The 23,389-nt window shown below is 48.4% G+C and overlaps 5 protein-coding genes across 5 annotated transcripts; 1 reads left to right on the top strand and 4 right to left on the bottom strand.

Moving 5' to 3' along the window:
• Nucleotides 1–628: 628 nt before the first annotated feature.
• Nucleotides 629–1,448, bottom strand: ABOM_002958 (uncharacterized protein; the record flags this gene model as incomplete). Its single annotated transcript, XM_022530088.1, has 3 exons — nucleotides 629–1,005; nucleotides 1,066–1,365; nucleotides 1,418–1,448. 3 exons carry the CDS (start codon nucleotides 1,446–1,448, stop codon nucleotides 629–631), a joined length of 708 nt encoding a protein of 235 aa, XP_022392592.1.
• A 779-nt stretch (nucleotides 1,449–2,227) lies between these two features.
• On the bottom strand, nucleotides 2,228–4,414 carry ABOM_002957 (uncharacterized protein; the record flags this gene model as incomplete). Its single annotated transcript, XM_022530087.1, has 3 exons — nucleotides 2,228–2,875; nucleotides 2,932–4,230; nucleotides 4,304–4,414. 3 exons carry the CDS (start codon nucleotides 4,412–4,414, stop codon nucleotides 2,228–2,230), a joined length of 2,058 nt encoding a protein of 685 aa, XP_022392522.1.
• A 1,083-nt stretch (nucleotides 4,415–5,497) lies between these two features.
• On the bottom strand, nucleotides 5,498–7,937 carry ABOM_002956 (PalH/RIM21 family protein; the record flags this gene model as incomplete). Its single annotated transcript, XM_022530086.1, has 2 exons — nucleotides 5,498–7,713; nucleotides 7,829–7,937. 2 exons carry the CDS (start codon nucleotides 7,935–7,937, stop codon nucleotides 5,498–5,500), a joined length of 2,325 nt encoding a protein of 774 aa, XP_022392523.1.
• A 913-nt stretch (nucleotides 7,938–8,850) lies between these two features.
• On the bottom strand, nucleotides 8,851–9,952 carry ABOM_002955 (DUF614 domain protein; the record flags this gene model as incomplete). Its single annotated transcript, XM_022530085.1, has 3 exons — nucleotides 8,851–8,973; nucleotides 9,042–9,086; nucleotides 9,368–9,952. The coding sequence occupies 3 exons, from the start codon at nucleotides 9,950–9,952 to the stop codon at nucleotides 8,851–8,853; spliced, it is 753 nt and encodes a 250-aa protein (XP_022392595.1).
• A 5,908-nt stretch (nucleotides 9,953–15,860) lies between these two features.
• ABOM_002954 (inositol polyphosphate kinase KCS1) lies at nucleotides 15,861–23,219 on the top strand (the record flags this gene model as incomplete). The annotated part of the gene is made up of 5 exons (XM_022530084.1): nucleotides 15,861–18,022; nucleotides 18,108–20,058; nucleotides 21,242–21,522; nucleotides 21,588–22,509; nucleotides 22,560–23,219. The coding sequence occupies 5 exons, from the start codon at nucleotides 15,861–15,863 to the stop codon at nucleotides 23,217–23,219; spliced, it is 5,976 nt and encodes a 1,991-aa protein (XP_022392524.1).
• Between the last annotated feature and the right edge of the window lie 170 nt (nucleotides 23,220–23,389).

Raw genomic sequence — 23,389 nt, 5'->3', positions numbered from 1 at the left:
CTGGACTAGAGAATCACGGAGTGGGATTATATCGTGCTTCCACATGTGTTCGGTCAAGGAGAGTAAGTGTCGTGCGACTGAGTCGACTTGAGTTAAAGCCAAGTATGATTCAAGGTGATTCTTAGCAAGTGCTGCTTCGTAACATTTCGACAGTAAAGCTTGATCTCTCTCTGTTTTCGCAAAAGCTTTCTCGTCCGAATCCATTTTTTCAAAGTTTGGCGGTAGGTCCGGCTTGACAATCCCAATTTCGTAGTTTTCAGGAGGGCTAATAAAGGGGGGCCATTGGACTTGCATGAACGCAGGCATAGTTGACACAAATTGCCAATCTATTATGCCAACGATTCTCGTAGGGTCCTCGTTACAAACAAATATATTGCCCAGATGAAGATCCCCATGCCACAGGGTTAGTCTAGAGAAGCGCTCAACCTTACTATAGCTCACTACCTTCGGTATAATCTTCATAGCGGTCTCCAAAATGTGAATATGTTCGAGGCGACTACCGAAATAGGGTCCACGAGGAACGAGAGTTGAGTGTTGTGCATGCGCTAGGCCTCGATTAGCCAACGCAAGACATAGGCCAGAAAGACTCGCCCCTATGCGGATGCAAACATTAGCCCGAGTCCAGTAGTTAATACAGAAGGTTCAGGTATGGCAAAAACGGGCCAGAGTACTCTTGGTTGCGAAACTGTGGAAACCACGACGCGTTATAGGCGGGACCAATACAACAATCGTCATTTATGGGGATCACTGGACTTCCGTGTTTAGCTGAATGGCGGAAATACAGATGTCCATAGCCAGGAAATTCTATCGAAGCCAACTGGCTCTCCAGCTGAACCAGGTTTTGAATCAGCTTGAACTGTTGCAGCTGGCCCATCTCACCCCATACTGATATCAACTGCCTACCGTTTACCTTCTCCAACACAATGTACTCCGACCCAACGGGATTCGAGAAATCAGAGTTCCACGCAAGGACGTTGGAAACTGGAATAGAGGTATGAGACCTTACTATCGAACCCCATCTGGATTAGTAGTGGAAACCCGAAAGAAGCCACAGAAAGAACCTACCGTATTCCAAGGAAGCCGCTTCAGATGCAGTACTATACTCCGCAGGCACAACAGTAGGACACGGTATCTTCGTAATAATTTCTTTTCCATTTTCAGCTGTCATCAACAATGCTTTGTTGAAGCCGCCCTCCAATTTATCAATTTTGGATATAGGTGAAGACACGAAGGGCAAAGACGAGACTACTGTGCAGAGAGCATCGAGATCAAATTTGGCATATCGTTTTGATATTTCGTGCTTCTCATTGACCAGAAATCGTCCGTTCGTGTATTCGAAAAGTTGCTCATACTGGATAGGCTCTCCTAAGGGCGGGTATCATTAGACAAAGGGGTTATTGCGATATTAGAGGCATACCACGACTAGTCAAAGAGATGTTCCTGGACATGGATTTTGAAGTTAGCGTGGCCTTTTTCAAAATACCGCTTCGTATTCTGTACATGGCTGTTATCCCACGCAAGACATTGAGAATTGGATGAAGATTGTACCGTTTTAGGCCGTGGTATGCCACTCACTAGACCTTACCTAAACTCGCCCCGAACTCGCTGATTCTTAGATCCGGGTATAGAAGGTAGAGTCTACCCGGGGTATTGAGTTTTAAAATCAAAATCTAATCTGAATGTAGAAAATCTATATAGATTAGATGAAATATGATTTCTCGAAAATTGGAGTGGAATCCAACTAACTTTGCATCGTCACTCTCGCGCTAGGAGTTATAATTAGAAACATAGCTGTTTATATAACCTCGATAGCTGTCATATTCAAATTAATTTCACACATCCTTATATATGATTGTAATAGTGGAGTTATGTTCTCAAGTGTACAGTATATGTACGCAACAGGGATATCGTAAAAAGGTGAAGAATTGAAACAGAGAGCCTGGACAGACAGTAGCAGGAGACCCGGGCGAGAAATAGCCGTGCACCGAACACCGACTATGCTCCGCAGACCAGAATATGTAGAGTTGTATAGCCTTAATTTATGCACAAGAACAACCTGCGAAATTTGTGCAATAGGACCCCGTATGAACAATATGATACTAGTACTCACCCCATCCCATAAAAAAAAACAGGGGCGAACGAAAACAACTAACGCCCCTCCCATCCTGGAACCCCAAAGCATATATGTGCAGTCCGAAATGGCCGTCTGTGACAATACAGACAGTGATCATAATTCTTGCGTGTCCAAACCCCATATCTCGTAGCGTTTGACAGTGTCCCAGCCCACGCGTCGCACCCGACGTCTCCATACACGACCATTCGCGAGCGTTGTGGGCAGACAAGGGTTGAAATCCGATAGTTCTATAGGGCTTTCACGCGACATTCCCTTCTTAGGTGGCGCTCCTGGGTTCAGATCATGTTCTCGCCTTCGTTTGCCTAGCAACGAAGGAGCCTGGCTTGTCCTCGGTGCTGGGCCTGTGGGCGGGGTGTGAGAAGCCGGGGCTGGAGTCAAGATACAAGAGGCGGCTGTTCCGTCGTCCTTCTGTGAAAACCCATTCTGGTAAGGCTCTCGACATCCATTGATCTCCTCGCCCATTAGGTCAGCTGGGGATTGTGATTGCGATTCAACGGTACGCTCAGGGGGAGGGACAGCGGGAATTGTATAGTAGTCCAAAAGCTCGAATGCTTTCCAGCCGAAACCGAAAAATCTCAGCTGACTGAATACCTGTGGATCCGCTAGCGATTCGGAGAACTTTTCGATGAGGATGTCGTCGTCGGCTTCCACGATATCTGCAAGAGATAGCGCGGATGTAAATACTTCGTCGGCTGAACGTGATGATAAGAGTCCCAAGCTCGCTTTCGGTGGCCGTGGAGTCTGCGGCGACGACGTAGCACCAGTCGGAACTAAAAGGCGTACAGCAACCAAGTTACGGAGGAATGGGAGTAATAGCCTAGTGTATCCATGCTGGAGAATTCTGTTGCAAAAGAAAGCTGCTCAAGTTGTGGGCTAGAGTGAACAATACGTGCAATTGTATTTGATGAGAGCGGCCAGTAGGAAGGAAGCAAGAGATGCCGTAGAGTTGCAGCGTGGTTTATAATTATATTATTGAGGTAGGCATCACGGATGCCGGCCTGCAATCCGGGAGAACAGGAAGGTGTAGTGTCGGGAGTATAGGCTGGAGCACTGCCTGGGTTGTGGTGATTATGGTCCACAGAGGGTGGCGTGGGGGCCGGGTATTCCAAGTGTCTGGGTGATCTCATATCGTTGGGATTGGGCGTTGCGTTGACGAAATACAATCTTTCCAATCCTGTGAAATTTCCCAGGAAGTCCGCATGCCTCCTATTGAAACGATCCTGTCTAATGCTCTTGATCCTGACAACATGAGGCGGAGCAATCGGCCAGGTACTGTCAACAAACGTATTCATGAAGTTGTAGTCGTCTGATTTGGTATCAGTAAGGATGGTGACATCTTCAACCATGGTCTGATCGAATGCAAGATTGAACTCTTCGGTATGAAGGGCATACAAGTTCTGAAGCCCTATCTTCTTGACTCGAAGAGGCTGCTTTGCCGATATGCATTTGCGGAAGTAGTCATGGACCATGACGCTGGGCTCTTGCTCTTCTCTCATTCGAGGTGACCAGTGCATATTGAGTTCTTGTAACTTCTTACACTTCCAAAGGAGAGTTGAAATGTCGTCTGGGTAGCAAAGAGGATCGATATCGGTGATTTTCAAGCGCCGTAGATGCGGCATTGCGGGTATGACGATCGTCGGTCGAGGGTGACGGCTCGAGGGAAATCGTATACTCAGCGATGTCAACTTAGGTTGTTGCGCCAGTCCGAGGTAGACGGTTTCCAGCATCTTGGTGTTGAGGTCCCAGCTGAAGCTTTCCAACTCATTCATCTTGTCGATGGCCGCCCGTACCACAATATTCAGCATCATGGAGGAATCTGTCACCCGACCAATGCGCGCATGTTCTTCCAGCTCTGACTCCCGCCAGTTTCCCCGGAGCGTCAGCGACCGAACTAGCGATGCGTAAGGACGGGTGATAATGGCGTTAAGACCCATTGAGAAGGGGCTTGCGCTTCCCATCCCTTCTGGCTGGTCCCCACGGTATCGGATCCTATCGTAGGACGTCAGGGTAATGCTCTTGTACAGCTGCGGGAGCGTCATGTAGTTGAGGACTCGGCATGTTCGACACAGGCGAGCAAGGTCGCCGGGGTCTTCCAACTGTAGGAATAAGGAGTTTTCTAAGTTAGCTTGATCGCTTGCGTATTTCGGAGATGAATCAAGTTAGACATACGTGGGAGATAATGAATGCGATCAGATTCAACGGTAGAACCATCAACGACGCTCCGCGCGGCCGGTCTGTCGTAACGCTGGCGTCAAACATATTCCGATTGACAGCCGCCATAGTGCGACGCCCAGAGGCGATGATGTCGCTGCATCGACTAGCGAGGGGTTTGGATTAGGAGGGCGAGTGCACTGCGTGGTACAGCGTAAGGCATCGATCGATGACGGCAATCGGCGGAGAGCGGAGAAATATGAGTGGAGAGCCTTATTTTTTCTCTTGGGACCACGCGAAGGTTTCGTGAAGCTAAGCCGCGCCGATCAGCTCAAAGACTAAGAGTCCACAAAGAGACCCTGATTACCTCCCGATAATGCTTCCCCTAGATCATAAGACCTCTGTTAGTTCTTGCCCAAATATCTTTAGGCCAATTTGGAGAACTTCACGGATTCGATTTGTTTCCCTCAAGGAGCTCCCGATATCTGTTTCTATCGGTGTGATGTCAGGACGTTTAGGCAGAGTCTCCACGTAAGCCAGTGACTAGTCACAACTTACTACTAGTACCTATTACCTAGTGGCCCGCATCAAATAACTTATACGAGAATCGCTGTAGCTTAAAAACGATACAACGCGGGTCAAGCAAATCAAGAAGTCAATCTGGTATTTAAACTTAGTGACAAAGTACCACCACCACCCCCCCCCCCCCCGGTCAAGCTAGTTTTAATCTCGCAAGTATTTCTACCGACTCTACGGAGGAAAAGCTGCGTCATTCCAATCAAATGAATTCACATTAGTATGTACAGCTTATATAATGGTAGTAACTACAGTTAACTATCTTGATACGTAAATCCCATGGGTATCTTTTGTGCACCAAACCCCGTTTTCGCCACTGCATTAGAACCTTGCTCAAACCTTCGGAACGCAGTGTGTGTGGACCATAGACCCTGCCCAGTCCCGCATATGAACCAAAGTCAAGTGATCCCTGTGCCAGCCCCGATAAAGTGAAAAGAGGAATATAAGAATGAAGATCAAGAAAAGTAGGGCTCCCGGTAGATACATCCAGCGATACTCCCGCTAAACCAAGAATATATCAAAGATTAAAGTAAAGACAAAGAAATTCGACGATAGAGATCATCATGAATCATCTAACTGGGACCGACAAATGCGCGGTCCGCCAAAGTGTGCCCCTAGAACATGAGCCTCGAATTCTCACCGAGTTCTAGAATTTTCAAGGGTGGCCTGACTGTCATTCAGTGAATTGGTCGGCTGAGGATGTTGTGGTGATTGCGGCTGCTCCGGCGCAGATTGATCTAGCTCTTGAGTTTGGCGATGCCTTTCAGCAACGGAAGGTCTTTGGGGGTCGATATATGTATCATGACAAGCGTTATCGGTCGACTGAGGCTGAGATTGAGCTTCATCAGGTCCCACAAGCGCTGCCGCTTCGGGGTCATAACGTAACTCATAATTGCCATAGCCAAATTCTCCTTCGTTAGGGGCTGCCCAAGGCGCGGCTGTGTGAGCCTGTGGTTGTATCACCCTTACTGGCAAGTCAGTGCGACTTGGCCGGGGCTGCTGACCTGGGGATGGTTCAAGAAGACTGGACTCAGTGAACCACTCGGGCGACCATGTGTGCTGGCCTCGACGCCTGGCGGGGATGACCGTAACCGGCAACGGGGTATCAGAACCTTGCCGTCCAGTGCCGGGCCTGGGTTTGCGATTGAGCGCGAATAAACGATTGATCGTGGGTCGCGACGAATCCTGCTCGCTGGTCTCCCTGTGGTACAACTCATCTCCATCTCTAATAAGGACATCCTGCTCCTCCGCTTGTGCTGAAGCAACTTCCCTAGGTAGAGACGCACGCCTGCGCCTGAAGGGGTTGAGTATCGTACGCCATCGGTCGTCCACGTTGATGATCTGGGGCGACTCTTCCCTGGCATGTTCCACTGAGCTGCGCTCACGAGCCGAATTTGATCGATGCTCCTCTACAGCGGTATCCAATTCCTTGGTAGCCACATCGCCATAGTCGTCAGGTTCGTTTTCTTCCTCCATATGCGGCATAGCAACCGGCGGTGTAGGGCTGGAGACAGGATGATAATGTACATTGTACACAGTACTGGCAGCGCTCGTAGTGTCCGCCCGGCTGACAGGTGTGACAGCAACGGGTGGTGGAGTAGGCCGGGCTGCTCCCCGGTGGCGGGGGTCATTGGCAATGGCAGGGTTTTGTGCATCCGCACGAGTCTGCCGGTTACGGCCCCCAGGATGACCAACTCGAGTGCGCAATGGGCGCTGAGCCAGCCCCATCATTCCTCCCCATCCCGAAGATGTGCCCGTGCCTCCTCCTCTATCGTTTCTATTGTTTTGTCGAGGCCAGTCGACCTCTTCAGAAGGAGTCACTTCAAGCATTTCATCACCATCGAAAATTTCCCTGCCGAGAATACCATCCTTCCTTTCATCTCGTTCTAATGCTTCAATGCGTTCTACCCACTCCCAAACCACAACGCTAGCAGCCGCCGATCCAACCCACCTGATGTATGTACCCCAGCCAGCGACTTCAGGTTTTGCGATGTCCAGAACGAAAAACACAACTGGTATTAGAACCGCACATAAGGATAAGAGGGCCACTAGGCAGATATTCCTCATCTTCGGGTGAAAGAACGCGAACCGATGTTTGGATAGCGAGTAGAAAATGACCCATGCCGCATAAAGCAAATTAAGCGCAAGCTCAAAAAGATAACTGAGCGCGGGTATTGCATCTTCATATAATCGAGGCCTAGTAGTGTTGCTCTGGACCAAGAATTTATCTAGAATACTGAAAATCGTGTCCAACACAATCAAGGCGAAACCAGCCCATTTAATCATAACCTTCTCTTTATGTCGAGGAAAGAGTCGAATCAGGGTTTGGACCTGGGCAAGCCAGAGGAAAGTGCTCGATATGACTCTGATAACGCGAATTTCCATGCCGTCGATGACCTCCGAGGCAAGCGCATCGGCATCAGAGTAGCCGTGTATATACTGATCCTCGGCCACCTTGAATGAATCGGCAGTCGCAATTGTCAACGATATAGCAACGAGCAGCGCAGCCACTTTCTGCAGCCATGGCCGGCCACCAACGCCCACCACCGAGGAATTACCGCTATAGGAGCCACTGATCATGCCATGACGACCTAGGAAGTTGGCCCCACCACCAGGACCACCAACATAAAATGTGCGTGGTGTTATAAGAAGAATAATGACGAGAAGGTAGCTAACTACAGTTGCGCAGCCGATAGCATATAATTGCGGAGTCACCGAAGCGTAAAAGGGGTCACGGGTATCGAGCATTGGAGATGGACCTCTCGATGCGGTCGCTGTACTCGTGCAGACTGGCTCGAAAACGGCATTTTCTGACAGAGCTATCGAATAGGAGAGATTGAGATAAATGTAACCTAGAAAAGGTCAAACAGTCATGTTAGCCAGATTTGATGAGACCCGATGCGCAGGCAACCAAATTCTTGCCCGGAAGTGACATCGTGTAGAACCACATCCTCACTTGCAGCATACCTTCACTGGGGAGTACAAATGGAGTACATCCAGGGTGGTAAGTCTTCGTAGAAGACGTTGTCGGTTGTGCCCATATCTGGCGAGGGGCTAGACGACCGTCATCCCCCATGGTCGAACGATCAACCCGAGCAGATAGACCACGCGGTTGTAGTCACTCATATATTCCACAGTACCATCCGAGTTATTCTCACCATTTCCAGCAGAGGAAGCATTCGAAATAGCTCTCAAACCTCCATTGGTCCAGCGTGTTCAACCGAGAAGTTGGTGACTATATGCCGAAAACCGGATCGGAAAGTGACAGAAAAGGCGCGACGGCAAGGATCAAAAGAGTCAGGTACACGGATCCAACCAAAGCTGTATATGCAGATAAATCGAACGAAGCGATACAAATTGTTGAAGCAGTAACCGGTTGGGATAGAAGCGAGCGAGTGTCGGAGTCGGATAGTGGTACATTTTCTATGCGAGTTAACTTCGTAACGCTGAACGCCATAAGGATCCGCCACTGCGGTCCAGATTCCAGTCATTGGCGTCACCGCCTAACAAAGACGTCGATGATCAGCCGATCACGTTCTGCCCACATTTTCAAGAACTTAGTTTCTTTGAACCTTTCAATCTTTCCTCAGTTGAATATACATTGCGTCGTCCATATTCTATATATACAGGTTGTCTGAGGGTTGTATATACACAAAAATTTCAGACTCTCGAATTTCAAGAGCTTGACACCACACCGAAGCGAACCAACCGCTGTATGCAAGTAAATTATTCAAAAACAATGCCAAGACCCCATCATGGACACAAAAAAAAAAAGTGAATCGTTATGAATCATTGGCTTCAAATCCAGCCTGAAGTCTTGTATAAAACAAAAAAATAACTTTAGTAGAACTGCGCTGGGTATTTAGCAAAGGGGATGAATGGGCACAGATGCAAATAGGTAATGTATCTCGACGGAGGCCGCCGTTTATACCCGAGTCAGAGCGTCTCGTCCACTGCTCACGAAAATTGCAATATCAAGATTATCTCACTTATCTTGACAAAGGACCGTATGTCATCTGCGGTGGAGCCAAATATGGTGATACAAGGGTTGCTCCTGTAGCCCTGGCTGCATTCGCACGCTCTTCCTCACGTTTCTTGATTTCTTTTTCATTCTGTATGAGAGTGCAGCATGTACAACAGGTCGCTCTAACGCAGTCTGATGCAATGTCTCCTCGGATACCATACGCTTTGCGGGTTCGTCTATGTTGAATTGTCGCCATGAGCCCTATGGAAACCGTTAGCACCCAGTGCCGAAACCGTGGGATAGTAATGCTCACATTGGCAACCACATAAGAAAGCCATCGCTGTACATGACCCATTACATGTCTCATGACCTAACATGTTTGTCGGGTCTTCTTTCCTTGACATCTGCGAAAGACGATACTGCGTCTTCCCATATAATACACAAGGGCACACGATCCCAAGGCAACAGGTCCAAACATCTGAACAATCGCACATGCCATGACTCCATGTTCCACCTATTATATGTTGATTAGGGTGCGATACCTGGCCTGGCCGATGATAGGCTGCAACTTCGTCTGCCAATGGCGTGTAGGATGTCCCTGAGGCCGTCGGTGGTCCGGGAAAGTAGGGTACTTGTGGAGACTGTAGAGGATTTGTGTCCGGTACAATAGCCATAGTTTGCAACCGGGTTACTTGCGCTGGGGTTTCTGGATATGTCTTGGCCGGAAGTGGTCCTGGGGAGTTTGGAGGCGGCACCGCATACGAGTAGTCCGGCACAACTGCATCGTGTTGCTGGACCGGCTGAGGCACCACGTCTGCAAAAGGGGCAGAGATGGCAGGATGCTCTTCAGAATTCGGGCCCCCGGGGTTACCAGGGGCCATCAATTCTTGCCGCACATACTGTGCCTTCTCATTCAATGGTGGTAGGCGTTGTGGTTGTCCTTGCTCTGCTGCAGCCTGTGCGGGTATAGGATCAGACTTGGATCCTGCTAATGATTGCGACGGCGGCGGTTCTTGCTGCTGTTGACCATTTCGTAATCCAGAAGCATGCATTTCCAGTGGTGTCTCAATGAAGGAATATCGCTGATTGTCTCCAACGGAGGTATCCAAGCGTAGCTGCCTGTGCATCTTGGCAAAATGCTTTCGGTTATGGGAGCCGTTGTGAAGTCCGAGAGCCTTAATATACAAAATCGGGTCACTTCATACAGGTCAAATTTGCAAAATGACCTTGCAAAAAGTTTCTGTGACGATTGAGATTGTTGCGGCTAATCACGGTCCCTTCGCACTCAAGCAGTCTTTCGAAAAGATCTACATCTACGTATGGGTGAAACATGTGCAAGTCCTGGATCCTTATCGCATTGGACGACATCCAAATTAGAGAGGTTGGGTCAGTTGAAAGTAAGAAAACGGTCAAAGAAAAATTAGGAAAAGTGATAAGAATCAAGGAGGCAGGCAGTAATTAAGTGTAACCTTTAGGTCTTGCTGCGGTGGAGAGAAAGCGCTCGCCATTGTGGTGCTGCGGGGAGACAAGTATCGGAATCGCCAGAAGCTCGAATAGAGCATGGGAGGGGCAGTCGTTGCGCCCGACCCCTGCTCGGATGTGCTTTCGTGCTGCATGCTCTCACGCCAGTAGGGATTATTGTTGGTCTGGCGGTAGTTCGGAACCTGCCGTTGGACTGTCACTGCTTCTCGTCACATCGCCGGCCCCGGCGCATCACGCTTCATGTTCCAATGATATTGAAGGAAAAGCATAACCACTACCTGGTACGCGCAATGTGACTGTTCCGCAGTGTCAACAAGCGTCTACGATATTTTCTCACCCCAGAACAAAGGAGAGGGCGAAAAATAACGTAAGAAGAGTGAGTCAGCTGAAAGAAAAGAAAAAGAGAGTAGTTAACACGAGTCTGCAACCCACATGTGCTTTTTAACTTCGATTCAAAAGGACTCTAATAGGAACTCTTCGCAACCATTGAACTTAAGCTTGATTATTTAGCAGAAAGCTATACCTAGTAACTACCAATCATCGAACGCGAAGGAAAGCTACACCGAACTTCAACGAAGGTCGTAAACAATAGCATCGTTCATGTGGATATATATACTGGAAAGCTTCCCCGCTGCGCACGATAATAGCACATGGCTGTATTCAAAACCGCATAGGCAAGACAGTTAAATTGAAGGCTGGCTTGGCTTATTCTCAGTACTATACTTGATTAGAGTTATAGTTGTCAAAAAAAGAAAAGAAAAAGAAAAGAAAAGGTGCTGAGATTGATTCAAATGGCTTCAACAGCTGTGCTAATCCTTTATCCACGTTATGTCGGAGGTGACCTGGTCGGTAAGCCTGTCCCCTGGTCTCTAAAAGTACCGATATCTGAATTCTGTATGTATTCATACCCTCCGAAGGAGCCCAGTTGGCTTCAATTCACTACATCCACTAACTACTTCTCGGATTTCTGTGTTCAAATTCCGCGTTATAACCAAGATGTAATCTACCTGCTTAGCACATGAATGCCGCTCTGATCATATAATAGTAAAATCAAGCACTGATAATCTTCATAGCTAGTCTATCTTAGAGCTATAGATGTGGCTGACGGACCGGAAATAACAAAGCAGTAGAGCATGAGCCACAACCGCCTCTGAGATGGTATGGACCAGCATATGGACCGGTTCATCGCAGAACTTATCTTCTAGTTAATTCTGAATAAGTTGCGCTATAATTAGTACCTACGTAACGAAGTACTATCTATTCTTACTCCACAGGCTGTACAAACCATGATGTGTGGGCATAACTTGTTACTTTCCCTTTCATGGTTCATGTTAAGTGTCTCAGAACTTGTCAGCTGCTTGGATGGTATCGCTTTTTAACGACTGAATAGAATGGTCTATCCAGTGTATATTATATGGAAGGTGCTATTGCATCTCTGTTAAATTGTAGCTCTGTAGCTATGAAAACAGTATAACAACAGCTGACTTGGTCATGCACTCTACCGACGGCTTTAGGAGTTTGCTGAAGGAAGCTTTAGATGAAAACTTCCTCTCTCGCTAGTAACATATTTATAAGATGCAATGCGAGGTCTGAAGTAGTAATTTCATTTTCCAGTTGTACAAACCCCGATACTCAGTCTCACAACAAACAAGTATGGAATTCAGATATATTGAATCCTAACCCGCATAACCTGTCTGCGTTAAAATAGTTCATGGGCTAGCCACGGTCCAAAGAGAACTTCATTTAGAGTCACTAGAGTTTAATAGATGTGTGTAATGCGCTGAATTCGCTTGGACTGCTGTGAAGCTCGGGCTGATTATAATTGGAAGCTCAATATGGCGGCTATTACTCAACCCCTGGCCGAGGTGGAGAACCGCTTCCAGAGGTGACTTCTTCATGTACATACTTGAGATAGAGCAGAGCCCATTGTCTATATCAAGCGCATGAGCCAGCCGATCATGGAGAATAGCTGGCGAGTCGTTCTGAACTCTGTAGACCAATGAGCGGAGTAACAAGAATTAGGAACATTTCGATACCGTAGGATCAATAATATGGTAGGGCGAGTACCTGAGATATATACTAGTACAGGGTAGACCAACGAGAAGTTCGTCAGTGGCGGAGGCTCAGCAATCCATGGCTCATAACGAAGATAAACCAAATGCACCACCTTTCTCAAAGCATGGTTGCGTTTAACTTAAGAGTTAGCCATGGTCAGCAGAGTTAGTTAGCCGATGTGAGGACTGAGTTGGGCTCAATAAAATGTTTTACTCAGTGCATGCAATGTGACTGTTCATTACTGTCAGCGGGCGCCTGCGGAATCGGCGGGGAACCTATCGCATAAACGTCCCAGTTTCCCAGCTTTGAAAATGAACTGGGTTGTAACTAGTATATATCCATTTGTCTATACGTTACGGAGAAAGTATAACCGCTGCAGTATTCTGATTCGCGTACCAAGACATACGTAGCCTATTCCTACCCAGTGTTGACTGATATATAGCTCCTTGAAAGCACTTGGTTTTCTTGCTCGCAACCTCACCTCCAATCGATGAAAGATATGGCTATTCAATGTATTGTAATTAGCGAGAATACTATTTTGATCTTGTTGAGAGCACTTGTTGGGAACAGGAAAGGGTATTATGTTTGTTGTTTGGTATAAGGCCAGTTCAATGATTAGCTAGAACATTAGGCCACTGGGTAATAATACCGCGAAGTCCAATTTCGAGGCACGTTAGCTGATACAAGGGGAAAGTATCCATCATACTGGTGTTCAATACCATTGCTCTATATACTTGGCTTTTATGTGGCCAATGGGCTAATATATGATATAAATCGATAGATCCATTCGTGCATGTATCTGTCTCACTCTGAATGAATGAAATCGTAGTGTTCCGCTAGCAGGATACGGTGTCAGATGATCAATCTTTTAAGAACCATGGTTGAAGTCTGTAGACCTCGGTTTGCTTTATGCCCCCTGAGTTAGAGATTCCTTCCACGATTTGTTCTGATCTCGCTGGTGTTTTGATAGACCAACATTCCGGTTGTTAATTCACCAGCAAAGTTGGAGATAGGGAACTACTTCCAAATGCGTTGATATCCCGAAGAATGACTCGAATCCAGTAAGTGAATGAATGATAGGATCACGTGGAAGGGCTTTGGTGGGATTCCTTTGAATTTTAGATTTGGTAATGGAAAACCCAATGACTGGAGAACCAAGACTTTGAGTTTTATTCTCGGAAAACGGTCCGTTAAAGACCAAGAAAGGCCGTGTCACTGAGGAAGCCGTCTGGGCGTTGGGTTCTGACAAATATGGTAGGGTTCCCCTTTCTTGCACATCACGGATGATCACCCATGGAGTCAGCCATGTCCTACCGAGGCGCGGGTAAACGGCATCGTATTGGTCAATTTCTAGATGTGGTGCTACTCGCCGGAAGCCCTGAAGGTACCCCCTTAGGTATCAGAACTTGGCATAGAGTTATGTTGGGAACTCAACCAAGTGGTCTGTCTGAAAGGAAAAGCGGGAGATACGGGGGACACTCCGGCTGCAAGGAGGAAGGAATCGACTAGGATGGTATGTCTAGTTCCATGGTATATAGATAAGACAGTGAACCCAAGAGTCTCAAGAAATGTTGATGCCTTATCATCCGTATGCCGGAAGGTACCATGGCCAAGCAAGTCGATCACGTTGCTCGATGATTGGCAGGTTGGGGCTGATCCGATCATGTGGATGTGGAGATGAAGCGGAATGGAAGGAATGAAGATGGAATTATAAGCCATTATCACCGTTACGTTATGGATAGTAATCGGGATACTTAGATTCTAAGGGGCGGTTTTATTGAATGACGAGATAAGTAATTTCATGAGTTTTGGGGGAGACCGCAAGTTTGAGTACCTGAGACTTAATTGCTACCTATACCGACCCTCGCACGCAAGTTGTCCAATGGAAGCTGCATGGGACTTTTGAGGGTCTTAATTATTTGCCCAAGGGCAAAATTCAATCGAACCCACCCCCTTTAAGTTATACAAGTCATCCTTAGAACTATTGTTGATTTGACGGGGTCTGCATTCCGAGATCTCCGATCCTCTGGAGCGACATTTGGTTCGTCGTCAAGATTTGATTTACCCTGTATCATATGCAAAGGGATGTACTTATATCATGTATGTAAATGAGATGTTTCATTCCAAAGGCTGGAAGGAAATTGAACACATAAAGATCATTGTCGAACATTGTGGTATCTTAACCATAATATTCTGCCGTGGCCGTTGACTCTATTAGCAAGACTATCTGAAGTAGCTAGACTAGTAGTCTAGTAGAACTATCGGGCTTGGATGAGAACCCGTACTAGTACAGTAATACCCCAGAGAAGTGGCGTATCCACAGAAGTTTCCAATAGCTTGGGTATCCTTACTGCATGGGACTGGATGAGAATCAGATTACCCGCAACTGTATGGAACAGATGACCACCACCCTTCTGTTTTGGGGGAATGTCCCCATTCTTCCTACTACTGCCATGACTAGTGATTGGTTCTTATCCATTTCCTCAGTCCGCAGTGGGAACAAGAGATGTCCCCGTCGGTGACTTCATGATCATTTTTCTTTTTATCTCCAGTTTCATATTCTTCTGCCATCCTTTCCAGATCCCCTATAGTTCAGTTTCTTATTTTCTCCTAATTCTCATTTACTTTTCCATCCTTTGTTTTCGCATTCGTGTGCAGTAGAAAACCCGATAGAATCCAGTCCAAAACCAAACCCCGTGGCCATTGTTTCTGCATTCCCCCCCTGTTGTTATCTTGACATCGCTGTAAACTTTCTTTTTCTTGTATCTTTTAAGAACGCTGCTATTCCCTTTTCTTCAATAAACTTGTTTTCTATTTTATTTTCCCTTTGTTTTTGCTTTTTCATTTGCTTTTTATCCCTGGGACCCACTAAGGCGGTGACGAAGATCCGCGTCATTTCTCGACCAACTGCTTTTCTTCTTTAGTGACTTTACCCTTGCAACTTAACTCTCTTTACCACTAAGAACACTTTCCCCGGTAACTGTTCCTTCTAGTGCTTTACCTCCTCCCTACTACTACTTTACCTCCTCGGGCGGCGTGCTTTACCCTCTTAGAACGACTTGTACTCCGTAGTGCTACTCGTTTTACCTGACCTTCCCACCCCTCCTCTCCACCTACCCCCAAAACCCAATCCTGATTAATTTATACTCAATTCCATACATCATTACCTCCAAACATACTACTCGAAACCTCCCCGATCCGATAACACTTGCATTATTCCCCCCATTATCGATGCCTATCATCTCCGGTGGCTGCGCTTAATTTCCAGCCTGTAAGGTGCCTTTCTCTCGGAACGTGGCTAAATGCTGCTTGATTTGCTCTGTCTTTCCAATAGTGACTCTATTGCCTAACTCGTTGACGCCAGATCCTCACCCCCTCTACCTAATCCTTTCGTCGTTGCGCCTGAGGTGAAAAAAAACGCACCAACCATAGCCTGCCCACTCTGGCCTCAATCCTCGATCTTCCTGTCGTCGTGCACGCCCGACCAATGTCCTCCCCATGTCAAGCCCTCCGTCTGTATCAGAAAATACCTGGTCTGGACCCCTGGTGACACCTGTTGCGTCTGCCCAAAATGATTGCTCTGACGGGCCTGAACGCCGTCATCACAAGCAGCCGCGCCACCACGCCCGGGATCAGCTCCTCCACCATGGCATCCAAGAAGCTCCTTCTCCTTCCCGTGCTGAATCCCCCACCGCTCATCAATGGGCCAAACCACCGGCCGGATTCGCTCTAAAAAGGGCCACAACCGTCCCCCACGAAAAGCTCGCCCGTCCTGACCTATTTCACAGCCCCCAGTTGTCGGAGAGAGATAGCATCTTTGCTACCCACTACCTCCCTTCTGATAACGAACTTAGTAATTCGCCGCAGCTTCCGCCCGAAGGAGACACAGATAATGAACTGTCCACGAGCTTGAATCTTGCCGGCGAAAATGCATCCGCTTCTCCTTCTCCAATTCCCTCTTCCAAGGTCCTCCCCCGTCACACTATCGCCAACCTCTCCCACATGGAAGTTGACGTCCACAGAAATCCTTCCTTCCCTCCGTCACTATTACCGTCTGCTATACCGACTCGTCGTTCCCCACTGTTTTCGGTCGGTCCTGATGTAGACCCGGATCGGCAGCACGAGACGGCTCAACGAAGCCCGCAGATCTCGGGCTGGGAGAGTTTGCAACCTCTGCGCAAGACGGCCTCGAATGGTACCGCTGTTGAGTCTCCGGAGGAGTCGCTCATCAGCCGCAGTTTGATCTCTTCCTCCCTCAATGATGCATCTTTTCTGCAGCGCCACTCAGTGGTCCCCTTAGACCGTCTGCCTGCAGAGACCCAGCACGAGAAAACGTCATTTCCAAAGCTCGACCAGCCTTCACGGCACGCTGCGCCTGAACTTGGAATTGGTCGCAGCTCGAGCCGTGGTCGTCGTGGCAGAGTAGATCACTCGATCGAGGCAAACCTGACTAACGTAGAGCCGACGTCTCATGTGCGCAGCCGTAAGTCAAGCCATTATCTGGGTCTATTTAAGGAGAATACTACTTCACCGGATCGCAAAAGAAGGGAGGAACGTGGAAGACGGCACGATGACTCCCTAGAGCCATTGGACAAGCATCAACCTGCTATCCACTCTGAACCTCGCCGCCTTCCGGAATTCTCTGACTCACAGCCTCAATTGCTGGTGTCCACGGATGATTCTAATCTTCGAAGCTCGAAAAGTTTATCTCACCTGTCAATGGCTGATGCTCCGGTGATCACCCCGATCCCGGAGGTCGAGACGTCGGAGCACACGGTGAGCGATGATGTTAGGAATCCTTATAAAACCCTGCCTCGCAGCTTACTTGAGGAGATCCGCAATTTCCATTTAACTCCAGGCGGTGCTCGCGGTACTTCGTTTTCCAAAAGCATCCCCACACAATTTGCAGAAGGCGGCAGGGATTACTTCTCGAAGGAGGTCCCCGGTCTCTCACCTTCGTCGGATACAGATCGAGAACGACGCCGTGGCTCTGCACAATATGAAGATGAAGACGATGAACAAATTTCGTCCGCTGTGTATTATCCCCATGAGCGCGTCACTGTTTCTGAAGAGGTTGCGCAGGTCCAGTCTTATCCGGATGGTCAACTTGGTGCGGAACCATTCGACCCATCGCCCACGAAGAGTAGTCACGTTCTAGTGCCCAAGAGACATAGCGTCTCTGATGAGCAAGAAATCAATCATGTGGATATATCTCTTCGATCTAAAAATGATAGTAGAATTCTGCACGGTGATCTGCAAGACAGACAAGCTCCACAATTAGAAGAGTTGATTGAAAAGCCCCCGAGCGCCACAACCGATCGCAGCAGTGAGTATTCAACTTGCGGATCGGAGTTTGGCTCGGCGGATGAAAGTGGCATGTCTACTCGCGACGAAGAGTCGAGTGTGACCGATGAGGCTGAAATGACACCGACTGCGACACCAACTCAACGTCAACGTATCCCCCGCCGTGAACGCAAGCACAGTGCAGCGGCCCCTTTGGGTGCGGTAGAATTGAAACCTTACCGGCATCAGGTGGGTGGCCATACGACCGTCTTCCGTTTCTCCAGGCGCGCTGTGTGTAAACAGCTCAATAACCGGGAGAATGAATTCTATGAGCGCATTGAACGCAGACACCCGGAGATGCTCATGTTCCTTCCAAGGTATATTGATACTCTGTTTATCTTGCCTTAGGCCTGTTATTGTTAATCCCTTTGTGGCACCTTGCTAATTAGTGGTTTTCTTCAGGTACATCGGTGTGTTGAATGTAACCTTCTCTAAAACCCCCAAGCGTTCCAAGTTAACGTCAGAGGGTAATACGGAGATTTCAAATGCGGAGCCTGCCACGGGTGAGACAAACGGTGCCCAGCAGACCAGTTCAATAACTGCCGACGGTTCTCGTATGTCTGAAACCGTGGATCAGCCACGGATTTTTAGTCAGAAACAAGTCACTGGAATCATTCCTAAGGTGATCCTTGAAAATAACCGGCACATTATCCCGGCTGACTTGTTTTCTCGCTCACAACGGCCAAAGACTGCGGATGGTATAACAATGAGTCGAGAGAGATGTGCTCATGGTGTTGCGGCGATCACTGGTGAACAAAGGTGGAATAATGGATCTCTGGACGACACTGGAACTTCTCCCCCAAAGCCCAAGATTAGCTGGGGTGCCACGACGGTCAACCGTAAGCTGCAGGAGCAGGTTCTCCGAGAGGTCTTCAGTCCTCCTGCCATTCACCATCACCGGCGTCATGCTCGAGGCCACACCGCATTACCAAGAATGTCCTCGGACAGTGTTACACGCAGGAGGGCTAACTTGTCGGAGGATCACACTGCTAGTAACCGTCGCAATGCATCCGTTCCCAATGAGCCACCACGGTCTGTTGCCATAGATATCACTAAACAAACAGGTGACGGCCCCGGCTTATCATCGTCAGCGTCTACCGCGTTAGACTCGAACCATAACCGCCTCGAACAAATTCGAACAGAAGAGTCCCAGCCACGCTCTAGCTCTGTCTCGCGGTCTCGCCGGGTAAGGCGCCGTCATTCAGGAAGTGGCTTACAAAGACGACGGAGCATGAGCCCGGGTAAGAAAGACGGCGAGCTCATGTTCTTCGAAGACGACGGGTATGGCGGTGATGGAGAGGACGAGATATTCTCTATGGAAGCGGATGCTCAAATGGTGCCGTCAGTTCCTCAGAGTGTGAAGCCACCCAACCTTGAAGCCTTGAAGGCCGATACAGCCGATGCATTACAAGCTGAGGATGGCTCTGTTGCCGATATGCTGCCGAAAGATCCCATCCTTGTTCAACCAAAAGAGGACAATCGCTTCCTCCTTCCTTCCAATCCCAAAGAGGCACAGACACGAAAGGATGAACGTGTGCAGTTTTTCTTGCTATTAGAAGACCTCACTGCTGGCATGAACAAGCCTTGCGTCCTCGATCTCAAAATGGGAACACGCCAGTACGGAATCGAAGCTAATGAGAAGAAAAAGAAATCTCAAAGGCGAAAGTGCCAGTCAACAACCTCTCAGCAGCTAGGTGTCCGACTCTGCGGCATGCAATCCTGGAATGTGAAGAAGCAGGAATATACATTCGAAGACAAGTACTTCGGTCGGGATCTAAAGTCAGGGCGTGAATTCCAGGACGCTCTCACCCGGTTCCTCTACGATGGTGTCAGCTATACCAGCGTGGCTAAGAAAATCCCTGTCATCCTTGAAAAACTGTCCAAATTGGAGAATATGATCCGAAAGCTGAAACGGTATCGGCTTTATGCTAGTAGTCTTTTGATCCTTTATGATGGCGAGCAGTCTTCCCCTGAGAAGATTCCACAGGAGGATGACAAGAGTGTTGACAGCAAGCGAATTCCATTGCAACGCCGTACCTCTGATGAGGGACATAATAACATGGACGTTCAGCTGAAGATCGTCGACTTTGCAAACTGTGTCACTGGAGAAGATGAGCTTTCTCCGGATGCGCCTTGCCCCCCACATCATCCGGATGATATCGACCGCGGTTATCTTCGTGGCCTACGGACCCTCAGAATGTACTTCCAGCGCATCCGAAAGGAGCTCACCCAGGATGAATATATTGAACGAGGAGAGGGCGAGGCCATTGCTCTAAGATCCCAGGTGTCTGGCCAAGAGGACTTGTCCGATCGCTACTGGGATGAAGGAGTGGTGGAAAGCGATCCGGGTGAAGTCAGCTATTAGTGTTGGTCTCGCATCCTACTGTTACTAACCCCCCTCCCCCGTTTTTTCTGTTACATATCCCATGCTTCATCTCTGGGGATTTCTTTTTTTCTTTTATATTCGTTTTGGTCCCTTCACCGTTTTCATCAGTCTGTTTCACCTTACCGAGTTTGGAGTTAGCGGCTTTGTATTCTCTTTCAAGCCAGTCGATCAAAGAATCATTTGAGAACAACGGGATACGGCGTCAAAATTGCATGGCAATGGACCAGGCGTTATCGTTCCATCTGTTTCTGTTCTTTTCCCTGCCCACGTCCAATGATGTCGACGACATTTTAACGACTCACCCCAGGGATGTGGTGGAGGAGTCTTTCGACAACCGATAATACGATACTGACGATTGATCATGGCACAATGCCCACCTCAGAGCCCTTGTCTATACATGCCTGGAGCATCATAGAAGGTCTTTCGTGCGAGAGCGATTCGATTCTGATGGCGTGTATGAAATTGTCCTTGTTTATTTATTTCTTTTTTGTCTAGGTTTTGTTTCTATTTCGGACATGTCTTGTTGATTATACCTCCCGGGAACTTGTCCGATTCCCTGGACCTTTTTCCATGTTGAGCTATTAGGGTGACGTTCCAGAAGTATGTTAATGTACATAAATGGTGGGAGGCTTTAGACAAGAACTTCATAATCATACGTGTTTAGTTTCGTGGCTAGGCCAAAGTAGACTCTGGCACAGTATGCAAGTCACTGGGCCGAGGGAATTGCCTAAAAGGGGGATATTGAATGCCTGCCCAGATAAGCACGATCACGTGCAGTCGGCGATAAGCGGTGTAATCGCCAGCAGAAGCATGACTCTTTCTCCTCATCCATCCCCCTACCTGATTTCCATAGGTCCACCTGTCTATCTTGTTTCTAGTGTGTGTGGGTGGGTAGTTTCTATCTCGAGTTTATTATGTATAACTCTTTTGGAAATTTGTTCTCATAAACATGCCCTTTCCTTAAACCTCCTGGTGACGTAGCGGAGCCGAACCTCGGAGCTCAGTCAACTGATCCCCCTCCTACTGCTTAATTGCTCACAGGAACAGTACATGGGACCCTAGCTTTGTTAGCTCGGATAGGCATATATATGATTCTTGGATCTTTGTTGCACGAAAATTGCCTTTTTGTCACTTCCTCTCCACGAGCCAGACTGACGACAAAATGTCTCCGTTTAATGGTCGCGACTCATCTATTGATAAACGAGACTTTGACACAAACCGTCCATTACTGGCTACCTATGACTCCGGTGGAGATACAGAGGGTAGAGATATACACTCGCGACCGGAATCTAGGATCTCTACACGCCGTTATAGTGACGGCGAAGACGGTCTCTTGAACGATGTTGTTGAAGAAATAGTCGAAAGGGATCGCCGCAGGCTGGCTAAGGAAGTGGTACGGATATGTAGCTTTGCCTTGGGGGTAGTAACCTGGTGAGCCCAGTGTCAAGATCTCGTTACATTCCGCCCCAACCGGTCTTGCTGACAAGACGATGCAGCTTAGGAGCTGGTAGCATCACTGCGTTCTCCTTGTACGGCCCCTTGTTTCTTACCCGTCTTCATTACACTCAGCTCCGAGTAAATGCTGTATCGATTGCTGCTGGTGTGTCGATGTATCTTCCCGTCTCAATCTTCGGATACCTTTGTGACCGGTATACCCCGTCGCCGCTGGCTTTGTTTTCCGGCACGGTTTTTGGAATAGGCTACCTTTTGGCTGCAATCGTGTATAAGAACGGTCCACCTCCAGATGCAGGTGGAAATGGGTACCCTTTCTGGGTGATGGTAGTAGCTTTCGTGTGCGTCGGGACCGCCACAAGCTGTATGTACTTGGCCGCAGTCACGACCTGTGCCAAAAACTTTGGCAGGGGCAAACACAAGGGCATTATGCTTGCCATCCCCATAGCTGCTTTTGGCCTTAGTGGCATGTGGCAGAGCCAAGTGGGTACTTACCTTTTGTATGAACGGTTAGAAGATGGCAGCCGTGGCGATGTAGATGTCTTCCGATACTTCATTTTCCTCTCCGCACTGCTCTTTGGTATTGGTGTCATTGGGACTTTTGGATTACGGATTGTGGACGAGGATGAGGAGAAATACATTGATGAAGCAGTTGAAGAACTTGAGAGGAGTGGCCTGTTGGAAGAGAGCGAATTCTTCCGGTCGAGAAGCGAGGTTAGAGCTGCCTACGGGACATTCTCACAGTCCGATAATGGAGACGACGAAGAACGAACGCTATCACTGACCCAAAGTGAGGAAGAGAGGGAAGCAGCAAGGCTCGAGAAAGAACGAGAGGAGGAGGAACGCAGGAAGAAAAACTGGCTATTGAACTGGGAAACAAAGGTGTTTCTTCAGGATCATACGATGTGGTGGCTTGCCTTGGGCTTCTTCTTGGTTACTGGACCGGGTGAAGCATACATCAACAACGTAAGTGGCACTCACATCGCCATCGTACATCGATTTGCTGACCTTTCTAGCTGGGTACTGTGGTCGGAGCACTGGGCCCAGAGTCAAGCTCTTCCAATGTTCCTTCACCTGCCGGCAAACCATCTACTCATGTCACAACTATTGCGCTCACTTCAACAATTGCCCGACTCCTCACAGGATCCCTGTCGGATTTCTTCGCACCCCCAGCAACCCATCTTTTCCCAACCGACGCAGAAGCTGGGCGTTCCAGCTCACCGTCCGGCTCGAAGCGAGTTACTTTATCCCGACTAACATTCCTCCTCCCATCCGCTCTTCTCCTCTCACTTGGGTATCTTCTCCTCGCATCCCCCTTTCCAGTCCAGCACCCGGAATTGTCCCACATAACCACAGGTCTTATCGGCTTCGGTTACGGGAGCGCATTCTCCCTCGTCCCCATCATCATCTCCGTCGTCTGGGGTGTTGAGAACTTCGGCACAAACTGGGGTATCGTTGCCATGTTCCCGGCAGCAGGCGCTGCCCTGTGGGGCCTCGTCTATTCCAGCTTTTACCAAGACGCCACGGATGGAGGCAATGGCTCGACGGACGGCCAGTGTCACGGCTGGAAATGTTTTGGATACTGGGCGTTGGGATGTACGCTGAGCGTATGGGTGGCCGTTGCTGCGTGGGGTGTCGCTTGGAGATCTTGGAAGCGCAGAGGCGTTTCCGTTTGAATTGCTTATATTCACTCTTATATAGTTCCATCAGGATGGAATACTGGATAGAGGCGTACATTGGATGGTTTATTCTGCATCGGCCATATTCAGGCAGGCAAGGCGAAATTGGCAACATAGGTTATGATATCTACTCTTGAATTCATTATGACTGGTTCATTTCATATTAC

This window comes from Aspergillus bombycis (genome assembly GCF_001792695.1).
Source record: "Aspergillus bombycis strain NRRL26010 chromosome Unknown contig00013, whole genome shotgun sequence".
Lineage (NCBI taxonomy): Eukaryota > Fungi > Ascomycota > Eurotiomycetes > Eurotiales > Aspergillaceae > Aspergillus > Aspergillus bombycis.
Note: the sequence above shows the minus strand (reverse complement) of the source record. Positions and strands in the feature narration are given on the sequence as shown.